This window comes from Glarea lozoyensis (assembly GCF_000409485.1).
Source record: "Glarea lozoyensis ATCC 20868 chromosome Unknown GLAREA15, whole genome shotgun sequence".
Classification (NCBI taxonomy): Eukaryota; Fungi; Ascomycota; class Leotiomycetes; order Helotiales; family Helotiaceae; genus Glarea; species Glarea lozoyensis.
In genome coordinates this window covers 515,785-534,744 of record NW_007360989.1, presented here as the reverse complement: position 1 = coordinate 534,744, position 18,960 = coordinate 515,785, and the positions used below count along the sequence as shown (strand labels likewise).

Genomic DNA, 18,960 nt, shown 5'->3' with positions numbered 1-18,960 from the left:
TAGCTGTGTTTCCGAAACGGGAAACCACCCGCTCAACGCTCCGCCACGGGCCCGACGGTTTGGTTCCCCGCCTCCTGCATACGACTTACCTATCACATTTGGACCTCAAGCGGGAGCCTTCCCGTTCTGTTAGCAAGATTCAATGGTAGATGTCATGGGTGTAAGAAGATACCGCGAACGTTGGCCTTCTTTGCAGACCCGATAATTTGGTTGCCCGCTTCGTCCTCATCATACCTGCATGCTCCTTACCTATCGGGTTCAAACGTCGAGCGGGAGCTTTCCCTAGTTAGCATGGTCTAACCGTCTGAGGATGAACGTGGTTGGCTTTAAGAGTGTCGTCCTGCTTTGCAGACCCGATAGTGTGGCTGCGCGCGTTATCCGTGTTAGGCTTTTCCGTTGGGATAAACTTTCAAATGTTCCGTCCAAAAATATGTATCGACTATACTCGTCAATCTGCGTTACGTTCGGTCCTATTGCGAAACTATCCTGGTCAACCTGACTGCAACCTAGTGATCTGGTCCTGGGATTCTGATATTTTGACCTGCAAAGCTATCACGTTTGTGTCTTGACTGTGATGACGAAACGGGAATCTTCAGCTTGACGCCCCGGAAGGTTGGCTCCACAGACCCGACAGTTTGGGTCCCCGTCCATCCTTTCTCCATCATGAAACACCTGCATATCTTCTGCCTATCATCTTCAGAACTAGGCTCGTCAGATTCCACCATGGAATAGAACCCCCAATCATGTCTAAGTTTTGAAGGCGCTGACGAAACGCCTGACCCGGCAGTTTGGTCTTCGCTTGATCCCTTCTTCATGAGGTAACACCTGCAGATCTCTCACTTATCATACGCTTCTCTTCCCCGTTTATGTCGGCTTTCGCGCTGTCGATTATGCTTCGAGCTGATGAAACGGGAAACTTCCCGCTCATCGCCCACAAACCCGGCCGTTTGGTTGTCGCCACTTCCATCGGTACTTCTTTCTCATTCGAGAACTAGCTACATCGCTCTGGCTTGCATACATCTCACTTATCCCTTCCATCTTAGCAATTCCCGTTGCTGATTATGCTTGTACGACGCCCTGTCATCGACCCGGCAGTTTGGCTCCCCGCCGCTTCTTTACTCGTTCAAGAGATACCTGCATGTCTCTCCCCTGCAACCATCACACTTCTCACCTATCACTCGCCTTTCTTTACCGTTCACATCAACTTTGGAGTTGTCGATCATGCTCGTCGTACCCCAATAAGCTAGCTCCGGGCGTAAAACGCCATCGACCCGAGGGGTTGGGTCGGGAGTGGTAGCAACAGTACCGGCGGGGTGGTTCTTGGTTTTATGCGGGAATTTGAGGGCCGAAAATTTGGTTTTGGCGTGTAGGAGTGGTGGTGAAAGATAAGGGGGTGAAGGGGTGAAGTAGCGGTGTAAAGTGCGGAACGATTGAATCGGTTCCGGTGTTGCATAAACGGCAGGTTGAAGTGCTGGCGGCTTCAACGCTTGATGACTTGTGTAATTTTTCGTCGAGTGAAATGATTTGATGCTGGTAATTGAAATTGGCATTCTCTACCATCAATCGCCATCAACGGTTTGAAAGAGAAGTGTTGAACATAATGAACGTGTGCAAAGTTGCTCTATACATAATGTCAAGCAAAAGGTCTTCATCATACTACATAGCAATTGCAATTCCTGCCCAGCGATCACCAAAATTGTAGTCCCTGGTTTTTGTTCTCACGAGCACAACCATTCCCTTAGAACCTCAAAGATATGAACTACCTTCCCTCTTGATCAACCTGTTTTCAAACACTATATCTTCTTCCCATCCCATAACGTTTTGGACCATGATCTAGTTTGTTTACAACATCTACAATATCTCAGTCCCACACCAAGCTAAAATTGAGGGGAGGAAGATCAATCAAATCCATACTCTGTTGAAAGTTCGCTCTACGAAGTGCCATAATTGCAAAGATAGAAATCGTGGTAGACATAATGCCGAATGTAAGTGCTATTATGTCGTTGGTCGATACTGGAGTACGGAGTATCAGCTTCACTCCATGAAAATATTTGAAATACTCACAAGCCATATCTGCGATAAAGGATATTTTGTGGAAAGCAAGCAAATAGAGTTGAGAGCAATGAAGTGACTTCACAGGCAATACTGCTAGCTAAATTCAATCAGTCAATTAGAAAGAACCATGTCAAGGAGGTACTTGATTATTCCGTCTTCCGATCCCAAGAAAGCCGTTGCAGACTTACAGGCATTATTGCAGCACCATGCATACTTCCTGTTCAGTGAGGCTATGTAGCATATTGATGCATGCAATACGGCTGTCATATACCACATCTGTTAAGGCAGACTTCCTGGCGGATTATGAGTCCTTGTAGGATAGGGAGAGGAGGAGGGTTTCTAAGCAACAAGTCTTCAACACGCGCATTTTGTGCTAACCGAAGTTGAGAAGTCCTGCCAGAGAATAAGCTAGAGTACGTTGAAGTCCGAAATTCCACAAATTAGTCGACTTTGGGTTAAGTTTCCATTTTTCTGATCGCAGGATAACAAATAGTACGAAGGTAAGTGTCTCTATCGCCAAAATTTCACTTTTGGATCCGTTGATACCAGGTAGTTAAAGCAGAAATTTTAAGTCGTTGCCAGCTTGAGATGTTTTATACTCGTAGTTCTAGATTTTCCTCCTACTCTATGGAATGCTCGCAAAAAGCCATATAGCCCGCTCTTGAGAAGCAAAAAGGACATAACAGCTTTCTTCAATGGAGCACGTCGATGTATTCCACCAACATACATAAAGTTGCATTCCCCGCATCCCTGTACTCGCTACACGAGTCCTTTGAACGTCTGGCGCGTGTACTTGTGGTCTGTCCAACAGAAAAAATGCCAAAAAAAACGAAATTTCTTTGCTTGGACCGTGAATCGAACACGGGGCCAATGCATTCATGGATACCAGTTGACTGGAACCATTGGCAAGCATCGATTTTACCACTAAACCACCCAAGCTGTTTTTCTTCAGTTTACTTTTATTCAAAGATATATAGTCAGTGCATCCATCATTCGTGCCACCCGGGGTTTTTCCGCAATTCACCCCCATTTTTGGCCTCTTAGTATACGTCTCATAGTAAAATACTTATATAATACTTGCATATGGGCGAAAATTTTCGCTGCAACATACCGTAACGCCGCATTAATACGGTAAGTATTTGCCACTATAGAGGAGTAAGGTTACACAAAGCTTGACGGAACCGGATCGGAGCCCGAATAAAGGAAGGACCCACACCAAAACTCGGATAGACGACTTTTTCGGAGGATCAGATTTCACTATTCACTGCTAGCTCGCCAACCGTGTTGTCAAGAAAGTAGTCGTCAAGATATCCTTGCCCGTGGCAGGATATTTGATGCACGCTTAGAACACTGGCGTCTAACCTGGAAGGGTTGAGGTCGGGCGACTAGCGTTGCTCCAGCCGAATAGAGTATTGTTTCCTGATTAGAACAATTTTCGAAATGTACGGTATTGCGTGATCGACAAAACGTACGAGATTTTGTCAACCTGATCGCGATTTTTGACTTCCACTTACCCTTTCCATTGCGAGCGCTCATCAGCCGACGTCTCGGAACACTTTCCATTCTCCAACCTGAGTAAAACAGCATCAAAATGGCAGAGAAAGGGCCGGATTTGTTAAGGGATCCAGAAACTCATACACCTCGAAGTTCTTTAGTCTCGAACTCTAGTCGCACTCCCGAACTACCGAATTCACAATCAATTACTTCATCGAAAAATATATCGCGAAAACTTAAATTGCCCCTATACGGTCATGGGAATCCTCCAGAAGATATCCAGCAAAACAAACAATCTGGATCTCATGCGTACGTTTCATCTCCAAGATCTATAGACCCCGTCACTGCGATTCTCAACTCTAACGATTACACAGATTGTCCACTTCCGGTGCTTCTCGAACACCGGGAAATACTTCATCAACCCAATCTACAGTTGATCAGACAAGTAACTTGAATTCCTATCGATACCTTTCTGGGACATCTGACGAATGGGAGAACTTATTTTCGAGAGATAAGGTACGACATAACTTATTATTTAATATACACTTGTTTGGGTATACCACTACCTAGGAGGTTAGATTTAGGTAGGGTACTCTACCCAAATTATCTAGCCTAGGTTAGCACTAAGGTATACTCTACCTAGTGAGGAATACTAACATCAGGAATGAGTTTAACGACAACCGACATCAAGCGAATTAAGTAGTGTATAAAAGCTCGACTCCTGCTTATTTTACTTTCAAACTCTTCTTCCTTTCTACACTATCATTCTCAACCTTATTCTCAACCTTAACTTAAGTTTATGATACGCGCATTATTCACAATACGCAACACTAAATCGCCTATCCCACATAGCATTATTGCTCTACCTCCTCAAATTCATGTTTGGATTTGTCAGTATGAGGGCCCTCAGTCTAGCAATTCTCGGGGTATTTAGCCTCGTTTTCTCCGGTCTAGCGCAAGAGCCGCAAGCCAACTCAGTCCCTGTCGCTATTACCAACGTGAGCTTTTGGACATATTGAATCTTCTTTCTAACTCTTACAGCAGCTTCCCACTGTAACTGTCAATTCAGACCTACTGCCTGACGGTCCTGAGTCTTCATTAATACCGTCCAACCCTCAATCTTCAAATGTCGAGGAAACGCCTGTATCTGATGGCAGACCTTCAGTACCCAGCAGTGGTAATGCTTTGGATAGCAGTACATCTACGGCTCTGCCGGTAGGCTCTGGGGACGACATATCTACGGCCAAGAGTGGTTCTGCTTTCCTCGATTTATCGCTTGACTCTACTATCAATCCTACTCAGTCTGAGTCTCAGTCCCAGATCTTATCTGCATCAGCCAATTCTCCATCTTTGTTCACCGCCACCGGAAAAGACTCTCAAGGATCCTTTAGAGGACGGTCTAAACGGCAAATCGACGATTCCAGCAAGCCAGCTGAAAAAGGATCAGAAGGAACAGCTGACGAAGTCGATAAACCGTCTACTACACTTTACCACATTTCCCCGAAGAAGGGAATACCACAACAAATTATAAACGAATTTACAGAGAAATTAGAAAAAGAGACAGATCCAGGAACTCTTTGGACTAATGGGTTTGAAGATGAGTTCGTTGTATTCTGGGCGCAATACCTTACACCAGAACAAGAAAGCTTCTATAAGACTGAGCCTGCGGTTAGTTATTCTCTTCTGGAATTATGAGTAGGTCTAATGAAAGAAGGTTGAGACAATTAAAGATCCGAGCAAAGAAAAGCCGCGCCGTCATACTCGAAGGTCTATTAAAAGACCTAGCTCTGCAAAGTTCCCCCAGAAGAAGATGGAACATAGAAATGAAAGCACATTACGGAAGCGGACAAGACCAGTACAATTCCTTCCCCCAGAAACCCAGAGCCATCAACATGGTGCAGTGGATGACCTAAAGATGGTCTCTCAACCTGACGGTGTAGACTTGGCTGATATTGATACCTACTCATATCATGCTTTTGAGCAACCTAGTAGCCGTGTTTACGTGATTGACTCTGGGTGTTCGGAGGAGAGTAATGTTAGTACAGGATCTATTGCTATAAAGCCTTGCTAACGGGAGTAGATATGGGCTGATATCGACCCAAATCACGTTGAATGGCTCCACCCAGGGGGTCTGGCGGTTCCCCAAACAAAATCTGAACGCTTTGAGACTGATTCTACAGAAGATGACTCGTCAAAAGGTGATCATCATGGCACAAAGATACTCTCTAAACTTATCAATGACCCTTATGGGACAGGGAGGTCAGTAGACGTAACGATCGTACGACTTCCGAAAGCTCTTCCTACTTCAGAAGACGGAGAGGACGATGAAGAGATTACCTTCTGCCATTCCTGCCTCTACCATGCATACCAGCTGATATTCCAAGATATAAGACTAAAGATGGCGACGGGCGGTCCGAATGCCTATGTGAATATGCGAACCATAATTACCAATTCTAACGCTATTGAGTTCGACTTAGATGAGCCAGAGGATAGTCGAACCGGCTTGATCCCCGCCGATGGAGATTTTAATTTCCAAGAATACGACTGGCTGTCGAGATTCACTCGACTAGGAGTTGTCGTCACAGTATCTTCTGGAAGTAATCACCCTGACGAAGATCATGATAAGAGGTTTAATTTGAGAGATGTCCCTGCAGTCTGGAGTTCTTCTGCATCAGCGGCCAGCAGTCCTGATTATTTACCACTAATTGTAAGTTTCAAACATAAAGCACCATGGCGCATCCTTGCGAGAAGGACTGGGAATCCCATTGTGATCAATACTTGGTGACTTGGTTACCTGGTCGAATTGCAAGCTGCGACTAAGCCGGCTAATGATATCTAGGTCGTTGGAGCATGCGGTACCGATGGGACAAGATTCAGTGGTCAACCGTAAGCTTCAACTCAGGACTCTACCTAACTATGCAATTGATCAGTCAAATGGCTAATAGCCCTTAACTTAAGGTATTTGCCATGGCCAGATCGTTGGCCGAACGCCCAAATCGACGTGTATGCGCCTGCCTACAATACCGACGTCAGTGATGACCTGTATGACACTACGAAGGTGTCTGGATCCTCATACGGTAAATAAGACACACTATAGAAACTGGTTTCTGAAATCACACTAATAAGGAAACTTAGCCGCACCAGTGGTAGCCGGTATGATAGCAAATTTCTACAACTCCGAACACATGAATGAATTAGTAAGGCGTTTTAATGGTTTTCCCCAAGAGAACCGTGGAGGTCTAGACTGGGTCAAACTGGTCAGAGACTACGTCAGGGAATTATCATGGGAAAGAACACCAAACCAGCCCGGCGGACTAACAGTCAATCTCTTATACAACGGCGAAAATCCTCTACTTCGGAATGGTGCTCCAGCATGCCAGGTATCCGGTCAAACTTCTAGACGGCAAGATGACCAAAATCAGCCTTGCGTGAAGAACGACCCTCAACAAGCTTCCTCTACAAGCGTCACGCCCGTTGCTTCAGTGACAAGTGTCGAATCCGTCAATAGTGTGGCATCAGCATCACCTGAACCCCTTACGAGCGCTTCTACCAAACCTCTTGATACCACTAAGGCACATCATGTAATTTGCAAGCAAGGAAATTACACCTGGGACGGCCAGCAACGGAGTGAAATAACTCTATACACTGATTATGATCCAGTGCCCCGCGATTCGGACGCGTGGCATAGTATGATATTTCCAAAAGGCCCAGGTCACGTCAAAAATGGACCACCCAATGATGAGTTCGTCACAGACCCTAATATAGATCCTCAGATTGGTAGTTCTATATCGGGCAAGTTCAAGGACTTAAGCTTTACTTTTGTTCCAACCGTTGCCGCAGTCATCAATCTGGATGCATACTATATGCCAGGAAAAGGTTCTATCTATAACAAATGGAATCAGTTAATCTGGGATTCGGAATCAGGTACTCGCAGACTTTTCGATATGTGTCTAGCATCAGGAGTTGGCTTTAGTAATTACGGAAATGTGGACCCTCGACTTTTTTGGCCATTATAATGGCGCAGATTAGATGCTCACATGGAAAGAGATTCAGCGCTCATTTTGGGTGAAATTTAGGAGTATAAAAGCCGGGCACGTTCCGGGTCAGGACTCTGGGTATGTAGGTGGCGATCCTTTCCTTACCTGTAGGCTCCTCAATGATTAACGATTAATGATTCATCACGATTAATCATTATGAGTGATTTTATAATTAGCTAGTAATTTAATCATTGATTATTAGTCGGTATTCACGATTAATCATACAGTGGAAAAATATATTGCTAGCACTTTGCGTCTAGATCTCGTCCTCTTTTCTTTGATAGGGGCTTCTTGATTTTGTTTCTTTCTATGACACTGTGATACGAAACTTCCGCATCTATTAGATCTGGTTAATGACTGATCGTTATGTGGCATAAATCTTTTGAACGCACTGTACCAAGAAACTGTCGAAAGTGGTTTGAATCCAGGATCGCCAGGTCCATTTAGGGGTAGCGGGGCTCGCTTAATTCTCGCCTGCTCTCCTCGTCAGCCAATCATTAGCGAAGTAGGGGGGGGTGGAACCTCGAAGACAGTATCTTGGATATGTATTGAATAGAAGCTAATATCGCATCAATCATCTCAGCAAAGTTATAAATTCAGCGGGCAGACTGTGATATGTACTTTCATTGAGAAGGAGTTTGACATAAACGTTTCGCATTGAAAGGTCGCGTGACCAAGTGAGCACGCGCGCGGCACTGGTGACGGTCTCACCAACAACGACCCTCAAAATGGGCCAGTCTATAATTGGATTGGGATTGTGACATTCGATGTGAAATAAGAATCATCCACCAGCCCAAATTTTGTGAGTCGCCAGATCCGGACAACTTTTATTCACCAACAACATCAACAATCGGCAAACAAAGAATTGTTAACAAAGAAACCCCCATAAATCAGCAAACATGGTCCACCTCATCCCTTCCTTCTACAACTACAGACTCAGTCCGCCTCCAACATTAAATCCAAAGTCCTCGAGTCAAATCGTCAATATGCCAGTCAGCAAGAAAACCAAGAGTACCAAGAAATTAATCTACAACTCCGCAACAAAGGACTTCAAGGTCATCAGCGAAGAAGAATTCAACAGGTTACCTACGAGTATGTGTATTTTCATTTCTTGTCTACTAGATGCTCGAAGCTGACATGTTACATTAGCACCCGATGAAGTGAATTTCATACCAGGAAAGAAAAGCGCCAATATTGAAGTTCCTGGGAGCTTTGAAGCGCCGTACCCCGGTGCCCCAAGTGATAGCGAGACTCCGAAGAGGAAGACTATTCATGTTCCAGTTTGGCTCAGACCTGTTATAGAATGGGAGAACATTACTACTGTTTATGTTCTGTAATGAATGCGAGCGTGTTGCATCGAGGCTAATGGATGTTTTGATGGTGTGGTGATTGGTGGATAATTGATATCGGAGATGACGAAGTGTCTAAAGGTTGATGGAGAATAAGAATATGATATCTTGGCGTCATTTTTAGTCTCTGTGGCGGTAACTAATGATAGCGTAGCCTCTACTTCTATTACTACGCGCTCTTCGTGTAATGTGACTTTCCTCATTCCGTACCGTTGTCATGCCTGGAGGTAATGAAGACAGGCTCTCATCTGAAATAAATACCTAACACATGCCGCGATGTTGTCGTGGCTACGAGAAAGCTAGGAGTCTGGTTCGTCCAAAATGAGACAAAAGAGGAAATGCAGGAAAACGAGAAAGTTCCAGGTTTGTGTTTGATCTATGAGATAAACATTCGTTTTCATAGACCATCGAAATTATATTCCGCTCTAAAATTGTTACAAAATAACAGTTGTAAGGTACGTCTTCAGAGGAAAACGGGCAACGCCAAAAGTTCCAATTATTCACATCAACTGCCCACTCGAAATCAGCTGTTTATCTCTACACTAAAAATTGGATCATTTGATCGTGGCTGCTCCTCGAGTGAGAGAAGATTACGAGGATATCATCAACCCTTGCATGGCTTCCTGGGTGATCGAAAAGATATTGAGCTTGAGAGCTTTCTGAGCCTGAATCATGGCGTTAGCGAAATATGTTACAGAATCATGCTAATGACCTACATCCTGCGCGATAGCTCTCACGCTTGGTGCATTTTCTTGCTGGTATTTGATAAGCTTGGTTTTTTTCGCATCGATGTCTTGCTCAGTCAGAGAGGTGCTGGTGAGACCCAATGAGCTGATCTCTACAAAGCCGGGCATGATGTGCTTGTTGGAAATCGTATGGTAGGCGCTCGCGACGTGATGCATAACCAAGAACTGACATTTAATGCTGGTTGTTACCGGCTGCACCATCTGACAGAAACTTTAGTTCAAGACCCTTCACTAGGGCGATTGGATTCTTACTTGTTCTAGCACAGCCATTATTGCCGTGTCGTTGATCTCGTTGCTTCCCAGGGCACCCATATACTCCGTAAATTCCCCACGATAGATGTTCATCAGAACATCAACGAAGCTTACTACGTTTGAGAAGAAGAGAAGAAGACACGCAATCTCGTTTTGCAGCTCTTGCAAATTTCCAAGAGCAAGATGTAGCACGTCCTTGATTCTGTCCTATTACGGCATGGTAAGCAAAAAACTCACGCATTATTATTTTACCATGGCTTTATCTGTGTTGAACTCTTACCAGTGACTTTCCGCTCTTTAGAAATTCCTCAACTTCTACTCTAGCCAGCTCTTCCTGAAGCTGCGCCTCTTTGAGCGCTCTCAACTTCTCCTCATGCTTCTTTTCCGCAGTCTCGCACTTGTCGTCAACAGCCCAAATACCGAAAACCGTGATGGCGGCTAGACTTAACCCTAGCAATGGGTGGATGGTTGAGGCGATCCCAATACCGGCACTCACTGTGGCTTGTCAACGACTGCAAAGTAGCAAGGGGTTGATTAGGTTCATGACATACTTGCCACTCCGGCATCTCCACTCAACTCGTCACCCACGTGTTCTCGGGTTGCATATGCTTGACCCAACTTATACTGCTGAAATCCTAGTTCGCGTGCAGCCACATCTTTAGCCAATTTGGATTTGTCTACCTTTTCCCTCTCAAACTTTAGCTTTGTCTCTGCTTTTGTAAGGGCCACCTGAGTGCCCACTATAGAATGTTAGCACCAAGTCACCTTGCAGCAGGAAATTCCCTGCACTTCTTACCCGCTTCTTCTTGAACAGCAAGATGCAGTGTATCGGTCTTGTCCCTCCAAGCTTTGAATATACCAGCAATTCTCTTCGCTTCCTCCTCACAAGCTATCGCTTTGTCTCCGAGAGCCTTCAACTGGATTTCAACGAATTTCGCGGACGTAACGCTTGGTGGGAGACGCAAGAGCTTAGAGAGATTGTCGAGCTATAGCAAGAGATTAGCAGAGCTGTTACTATCGATTGTATGGACTCACATTGCGCCCAAGATCCTGCGACAAGACGCTAATCTTTGCCATACCAATCTCCGCGTCCATAAACGCGCTGCGGCCCACTTGCGCGATGTCGACTAGATTCACTCTCAAGTATTTTGACCTGTTTCACGATCAGCGGCCATCCAACCGGGCTTGTAGTTGCACACTTACTCCAGCTTCCGCGAACTTTTATTGTCCGACAAGGTGAGTGTTACAGCATTTGGCGTCGACGAAAGCAATATGCAGCGACCGATAATCACGATGGCAACCGGAGCAGAGCCCAGCGTCATTGCCCAATCTGTTTCGAGGACGCTGATGGAATTAGTTTGGACACGCTTCACTTCTGCTACGATAAGCTCCATCTTCTCAGGAGAGTGATCTGCGTGATTGTGATTCATCGTGATTTTGGATGTAAAAGACTATTAGGCCAGGGATGAAATTCAAAGGTCAGGTCAATCGGAAAGCATAACGCTCTGCCTTTATGACTTGCAAAAGCAAAGCTGGTGGCGTAATATTGCCTCAGGAAGCTACGTCTTAAGCAGTGCCCTCGATAGACAGTCACAGTTTTTGCGGCTTCTTAATGGGTACTCACCCATGGAGAGCACGAGTTTTAAACGGCGACGATCTGAGAACGCCTCGCTACGATTGAGCTAGAGAATCAAATAGAATCACTATTGGATTTCGGCGCCTCAACTGCAGATTCCTTGAGAACATACGTATGTGATTTGCTCGATGCAGGTCATCGGGCAAGGCTGGAGCGAGAACTCCCCTTTGGAAGTGTTTCCTGGAGGTGAGAATCACTTGGTGGTGGCTCATCACAAGCCTGCATGAGCATTCCCAGCTGGGCGCTAAATAACGCTCAACCCATTCTCATCACGATGAAGATCATACCTCCGTACAGGATCTATTAAAGAAAAGGCTTCTAGCAGCACTCTTATCTTGCCAAAAAATGGGCTCGGAAATGTCAATTGAGTCTTTGCAAGCAGAGCTGAGAATCAACCTATCGAAACTCGAACAATCCATCACGACTGCAGAAAACACACAAATCCACGACGAAGAGCAATCCGCTTTGGCCGCATTCCGGGTAGTCACCACACTTGCACAATTTACTACAAGTCTCGCGAATCGGACTCCCAAAGATGTTGTAGACGCTGAAGATGTGGAGCTCGCACTGGTACTATCAGCGCTGGCCGGTCAAGATGATCTCCCCCTAACCGCTTCCCAATCGAATATTGCTTTTACACGCCTTCAAAGCGATATTGAGGGATTGATAGCTGCGCTTAAGATTCAACTCGATCACCACATGCAGGCAACAGTCCAGCTTTCTCAAATTTACAGTTCTGATGTTCTCGAACTTCAGAAAAAGATCTCTTCCAAGCAAGCGAGCATTGAGTTGCAACTCAAAGAAGCCGAGGACTACGTTCCAAAAGCTATCCAGAAGGTCAATCATATGGTCGCTGAAATCAGAAGTCAACAAAGTCAGCTGGAATCCCTGGGTTATAGTATAGAACAAAATGCTCAGGCTGCGAAGGAAGATTTCATGGTATTACTCAACTCTGCCGTGATAAGAAGGAATATGCTGACGGGTTATAGGAGGGCACCGCTGCTGGTGTTGTGGGTCTTGGATTCCTTGGAGCCAGCGCTGCATTCCCTCCGTTGTTAGTCGGCGCTCTAGCTTTTCAAGCAATTAATTGGTTTAAGATCGGAATAGGTAATAGTAAAAATAAGAAGGCGTATGCACTTAGTCTAGACTGCCACGACAGAATAATCCAAAATCCCGTTGCTAACCTGCGATCCCAGGAAACGACTTCTCGAGATGCACAATAATACAGCAAAAGCGATCCAGGATGAGGTCAAGACGATAGAGCAAGTAGCGGAGAAGTGTAAAAGCCTGCCAGACGAGATTGAAAAAATAAAGGGACTTCAAGGACAAGCAGCCAAGTTGGTCCAGCATGCACAGGATATGGTAAAACTGGCACAAGACGAAGAACGTGTAAATGCCGAAACCCAGAATAACGCAGTCGGTGCGATAAGAGCCGTTCAAACATCATGTCTGGGTGTTCACGCTGTCGATATCACAACCACGAGACCAAGGCTAGTGGAAGTCGTCGGGTTGTTGACGCTTGAGATAGGGCCAGCTGCTTACAGCCGTGCTCGAAGTCTGAAAGCTCCTCAACAGGAACACGTCTGCAGATTGGCGGTCTTGAGTCTTCTCAAGGATATAGAGAGGCTAGGAGCTTGTATGCCACCATCTGACTCGCTGCGAAAAGTTTGCGGCCATGTGAGATCGCAGCGATTGAAATTTGAGAGTCAGCGCCGGTGGACAACGTTAGGAGGTATCCTTAGGTTTATATGTGAACCACAAGCAAGCGATATTCTCCTATTGATAGTTCTGGATTTTGGCGTCACTTTGCTAGCACGGTTATTTTTGTGGTTGCTCCGTATTGTTCTTTAAGTGGAGGGGGATTCTTTTGGATTTACCTGTGTAAGAAGCTGGGTCCTAACAATTCTTCTTGGACCTATAGGTTAGACTGAGCAACCTTAGATCTACACTGAACAGTTTAGAACGTCGGGACCAACAAATTAGCTTAGAGAGTATATCTCTACATTCGGACTCTGAAACATTGGTGGGTATTGTAGCTGTGACAAACATTTCATACCACAAATGCGTACGTATTCGTTTCAGCAATGACAACTGGACAACACAAGCAGAGAGGACAGCAGAGTACTCCCAATCCCTCACCATAACTGCGAAGGACGGGAGGGACAGGTTTGTATTTAATGTTGACCTTGGTAACGACTTATATCAGGGAACGAATCGGTTTAGCTTTTGCCTTCGTTACGAAGTAGACGGGCTAGAACTCTGGGACAACAACGGAGGCAAAAACTACGAATTAGCTTTCGATAAGTGTTTAAAATGTCCTGTAAAGGAATAAAATATATGAATTATATCTTACAGTATTATAATACTACCTGTTGTCAACTATATGCTATAGATAATATTAAAACTACATACTTTCGCAATCAGAATTCTTTTCCTTTCTTCATAGAGAACTATCTTAGACTAGTTAAACTAATACTAGTATTAAGTCAGTCTTCCTTGTTACAATTTCACCTCTGGTATAGACACTTACTTCAACGGTTGACAATAAGCTGTAATTATCTTCTGGTTGTGTCTCTGCAGGAGAATAAAACAATCCAATTGTGCTCAAGTCTGCCAACGGCGTGAGCATCAGATGCGGCCAATAAGATGGCAAGACCATTGAGAATATTGAGCTTCAACTCTTGGTTACAAGAAAAGTAAGGAGTAGTGAACTTCCCTTCGTGGGCAAATCACGAGGATAAAACGCGTCTGATAGCTCTTTGAAACAGAGGTAAAACGCGACTTCTATGAAATAACGATGCTAATAACTGGTGGATGGCCACATTCCCAAGGGGAAATGACTGGAATAGAGATATCGAAGAGTGACGACTCGCTTAAGCCAAGGCATGAAAAGATCCTTATTGTATTGTAAGTTGTAATTGTTTGGAAGGAAAAAAAACCAAAGGTAGCAGCATACCAACGACCAGAAAGAGCAAATTCATAGTGTTTTGTACGCTTCCCAAGTTCTCAGGACCTCGAGATGTGATCGTCAATTGTCTTTAAACTTTCGTCCAGTCGACTTCTCCTACTTCAAACAAATGTATGTGTAAACCCTCTCCAGTGCTCTTCTCAATGAAAATCGGATTATCGATTAGATGATCCAAAGCCTCCCCTCTTCATCGAAGTCCTTCGCAAAAGCAACTCTTCGAAAATAACACCTTCTTGCCTGTATTCTATAGCTCCTCGGTTGGGACTGCTTGCTCGACTCTCAAGATCTCCTGTAGTGACCTCTTAGAGTTTGTTCAATGGTCAAGTCACTAGACTGCTAACCTTGCGACTTAGACAGACTCCTCGTATACAATAAAGCAGCAACTCCGACGACCAACGAGCCGAATCCAAGCGAAAGGGTGATAATATCGGTAGACGATACTGGGTAATCAAGAACCATTAGCGGTGCAAAAGTGGTATGTGAGAAGGACTAACACATCCTGAACTGAAGCCAATGGTTTCCACAAGTTCGAGGTTCAAAATCACTGGATTGAAGTAAGGTTGAGAGAGCACGGGACTTTTGTTTCAGAGAGTACCGAATTTGGAACAATTCGCCGACAAAAGCGGTGATAGTGGCCAATAATTTCAACAAGTTGAGGACACTAGAACAAATGTAGAGAAGTTTCGAAAAGTTGGAAGCAAACAATATTGGAGGTGACGTGTGATTGTATTGAAGTATGAGACTGAAAGCAATCAGTGGAAGGAATGGGACAATTCCTTTATATGTTCTGGTGCATATTATCATTAGGTGTGAGCAAGGCAAGTATCAGTCTTGCCCACCGCCTGTTCTGTGCAGGAGGGGACGCGACCCCTATAAGTGCCGTGCAGTGTATGTTCTCGCGTGAACATGAAGTTGCCGTTGCCCAATCAAGAAAGCCTCAAATTTGCGCTGCCAATAGATACCCTTGATAATTGGCTTGCACCACGAGTCTGCGCCACACCACGCTCTACGTAATGTGCCCAAACATCACCTTCAGCCATACACATCAAAGGGCGATTTATACTTCGACTTCACTGGTTACCACCGTACATGGTGCCTGGTGTAGAAGACCCTAGGGGCCGATCCAGGTCAGGGCCAGCACACCGAGGTAGAATTGCAACAGCATCTTAACATCATTTTGGACACCTCTAGGATATGTATCGAAAAAGCGGAAGCAAACTATATTTCAGATGGCTCGAAATCCCCAAGGTTTTTGCTACTGGAGAATTCAAACACCTCATCGACCACACTTCATGATTTATAATTGTTCATGTATAATTAGCCAGATGTTTAGCTCGAAGGTCATTTCTAGAACTCGTCGTTTAGCTAGCACCACTGCACTAAATTGACAGGTAGACTGTGTTGACTGCCCAAAATCATTGGAACTGCAGATGAAAATTCAACGAAATCGCCCACATCTGAAATCGCCCATGCTCTCAATGTGGAACACATCACCTGCATTTAGGTGGCCAAGCGAACGACTGCGGGGGACCTCGGAACGGGAAGCGAACGACGGGCGGACCTTGGCAGTGACGGGCGAATTGAGTAGTGAAGTACTGGCGGCCCAGTGCAGCTCAAACATCAAATCTTGACCTGATCAGATAGCCATCCTATGTAAGATCAAGAAGCTAATTTTCCAGTGACAGGGAGGTGTACGCGCAATCGGGATCACCGTTTCGCTAGAAGTTGGCGATGCAACTAACAATAACTCACAAAAATGAAGAGTATTGAGGTACGTCGTAACTTGCAATCAAAGAGTAATACAAGACGCTCGTAAGTGAAAATCGTACCAGGTATTATCCTATTAACGTCAATGTATAAATAGAACAAAAGTAAACCAAACAAATAACCATCGGTCCAATCCATACGGTCTAGCCAAGTACGAGAACACGATAGACAACACTCGTGCGCAAAAGGTAAACTATACCCGCCATTTCAGGTTTATTCTGTAGCCTTCATGGTACAAAGCCTAGCCGCTACACGGAAGAAATAAGATGGACTTCGTTCTACCATTGTATCCGTTTGTCGAAGATGAATGGAAGAAGTAGAACGGACTTCATTCTAGCATAGCACTAAACTGCTTCAACAGGATAAGTCTGAATACCTGGTTCGCCTTCAGGTGACTTGCGAACAACACTGGTAAGCTCTAGTGGGGCCTTTACCACCAGATGGAAGGCAAATGCACTTTTCTCTGACATGTATTCAAGAAATGAAATCGGTGAGCTATACGCAGCGCGCTCTGCCTGATTAACTTCATAGCGAGAAGCATGGTGTAGACGTCTTAGAGAGAGTGGAGACTTGTTTTTTGTTACACTTAAAGCTTCATTATGACTAAATGCACAGCTTTGTATATTAGGTAAACACAAACCTCGCTAGTATTCTTGTTTATACCATATGCAGAACAACAGCTAGGATCCAAAACCTCGTCTCCTCACAAAGCTTCTCCGTAGAAGCAACTCTTCAAAGATTATATCCTCTTGCTTATGTATCGTGACGGCTTGGTCCGCGTCATTGGCTCGATTTTCGACATCAACTGTAGAGTTCTTAATACACATCTTTCGTAATATGTATACCCGGGTTCTGACCTTGTAATTTATACGATCTCCTTGTGTAGAGCAAAGCTCCGAGGCCAATTAACATGGAGCCTAGCCCGACGGAGAGCGCGATGACATCGGCAGAGGAAGCGGCTAAGTAAATTGATGGATTAACAACTACTCCGAAAGAAAGAAAGATATAACGAACACATTAAATTTGAAGCAATTGGGATTCTGGATCGAGGCCACGCTACGAGGTATTGTAGAGAGATCAGCGTAAATCTGACACTGTGTGAACAGAAAACTTTCTAGATGCAATGTTTGATCGCGGATGTATTACGAGATCGATTTCTTGGTTGGTCTGAGCATAAAAACTGTTTGGTATACTAGAATGACGGGAGGAAAGGGATCTAGAAATATCAAACGAAAACAGGTGCGAGGCTACACACAGACGGAGAGCTCCAGCGAAAGAAAACAGCATCGCCCAATTGTGGTTGCAGGTTGACGCCACAGCTTTCCACACCACGACGCGAAAATGCCAAGCTGGAGGTGCGAGGATTACCTTTTTGGGAGGTGCGAGGATTGCCTCATTTGGACGAGATCTCAAACAGCGGAAATAGGTCCTCCAATCTTCGTCCATGTAAAATCGTTTGTTATCAGCCACAACGCAGACCTTGCTAACATTAGCCACTGACAGTCGTTGCTCTGTTTGGAAGTATATCCAACGCGCTTTGCCGCACAGCGACCGGAATTGAGGCCATCATGAATAGACGGGCCAGTCGGTTGGGTTAATGAGCAACGGCTGAGACGCAAGGCTGGCTCCTTCCTTGTCGTGGGAGATAACCTCACACATCGAACCTGGATGGAAGTTCTGTCAAGCCTTCCATGGGATGTAGTGTCACGTCACAGGTAGGGGTTGGTTGGAAAGTGTAACAAACACAGCCTTGAAAAAATTTCGAGACGGTGTAGGACGCGCAGAATTCTTTGCGGCTTATCTTCTTGCTAGTGATTGAAGACCCAAAGTGGAATTAACAATATAGTTGCTTCTCAAAAACCCAAGAACAAAGATGATCCAATAAAAAGCACTCGATCCAGAGACTCCTGAACTCCTGTATGGTAGAAGAACTCTTGACTTGACCATTAGCCAGCTTTCACCTCGTGCACCGACAGAAAGATCATGCTACCCTACAAGAGCTCGTGATCGAATCAAAGAGCACCGTACTGCCACCAACGTGCATGGATGCAAGGTACCGGGACTTAATAACAGCCCACTGAACAAAGCCCGGGAGCGGCGAGGACGTGTTGTATTGACACAAGGATGACCCGCCAATAGAATGGGCCTCTCCTAAGTCCGCATGCCCGCTGGTACATCTAAAAAGAAAAAGAGCACTTTGATTGAAGGAAAGATAGCCATATACCAAAACCGAGCAAAATCTGATAAGAAAGACCACAGATTCGCATCTTTTTTAGCGGATCATCTTTCTTGCCTTCTCTAGGAATATTAGACCGAAGGTTTATCCAAGTGCTGAACAGCTTGTAACTGACAGAATTTTTACGCAAGCGTGGGTCTCTATATCATGGTCGATTTCAGTGAGATCGCCATTTCCTCACTCGCTTACAGTTAGAGTCTGCAAACAGAAAGTGTCCAAAGAAATAGATACGAAGTCGTAACATTTTCGAAACAAATTTTGACTCCAGGGGGAAAGCCCATAATTTAGTCGAGGCGTCGAAGACCATGGAAAAGGATGGAATTTTACACCTATTTCTTTTTTAAGACGCTTGCTTTCTCCATTTCGGAGCGTATCGAGGGAAGGAGGACCAGTTTTTGACCGACCATCAGTTTTGAGGAG

At 44.9% G+C, this 18,960-nt stretch overlaps 4 protein-coding genes across 4 annotated transcripts; 3 read left to right on the top strand and 1 right to left on the bottom strand.

The window, feature by feature from the left end:
• Nucleotides 1–3,646: 3,646 nt before the first annotated feature.
• Nucleotides 3,647–7,565, top strand: GLAREA_06001 (Subtilisin-like protein; the record flags this gene model as incomplete). The annotated part of the gene is made up of 8 exons (XM_008081415.1): nucleotides 3,647–3,858; nucleotides 3,924–4,065; nucleotides 4,591–5,217; nucleotides 5,264–5,584; nucleotides 5,630–6,256; nucleotides 6,389–6,435; nucleotides 6,508–6,626; nucleotides 6,685–7,565. 8 exons carry the CDS (start codon nucleotides 3,647–3,649, stop codon nucleotides 7,563–7,565), a joined length of 2,976 nt encoding a protein of 991 aa, XP_008079606.1.
• Nucleotides 7,566–8,485: 920 nt separating this feature from the next.
• On the top strand, nucleotides 8,486–8,923 carry GLAREA_06000 (uncharacterized protein; the record flags this gene model as incomplete). The annotated part of the gene is made up of 2 exons (XM_008081414.1): nucleotides 8,486–8,678; nucleotides 8,736–8,923. The coding sequence occupies 2 exons, from the start codon at nucleotides 8,486–8,488 to the stop codon at nucleotides 8,921–8,923; spliced, it is 381 nt and encodes a 126-aa protein (XP_008079605.1).
• Nucleotides 8,924–9,525: 602 nt separating this feature from the next.
• Nucleotides 9,526–11,363, bottom strand: GLAREA_05999 (uncharacterized protein; the record flags this gene model as incomplete). Its single annotated transcript, XM_008081413.1, has 8 exons — nucleotides 9,526–9,600; nucleotides 9,652–9,882; nucleotides 9,934–10,140; nucleotides 10,214–10,428; nucleotides 10,485–10,673; nucleotides 10,730–10,919; nucleotides 10,969–11,086; nucleotides 11,137–11,363. The coding sequence occupies 8 exons, from the start codon at nucleotides 11,361–11,363 to the stop codon at nucleotides 9,526–9,528; spliced, it is 1,452 nt and encodes a 483-aa protein (XP_008079604.1).
• Nucleotides 11,364–11,914: 551 nt separating this feature from the next.
• Nucleotides 11,915–13,901, top strand: GLAREA_05998 (uncharacterized protein; the record flags this gene model as incomplete). The annotated part of the gene is made up of 4 exons (XM_008081412.1): nucleotides 11,915–12,508; nucleotides 12,559–12,698; nucleotides 12,766–13,246; nucleotides 13,491–13,901. 4 exons carry the CDS (start codon nucleotides 11,915–11,917, stop codon nucleotides 13,899–13,901), a joined length of 1,626 nt encoding a protein of 541 aa, XP_008079603.1.
• Nucleotides 13,902–18,960: the final 5,059 nt, after the last annotated feature.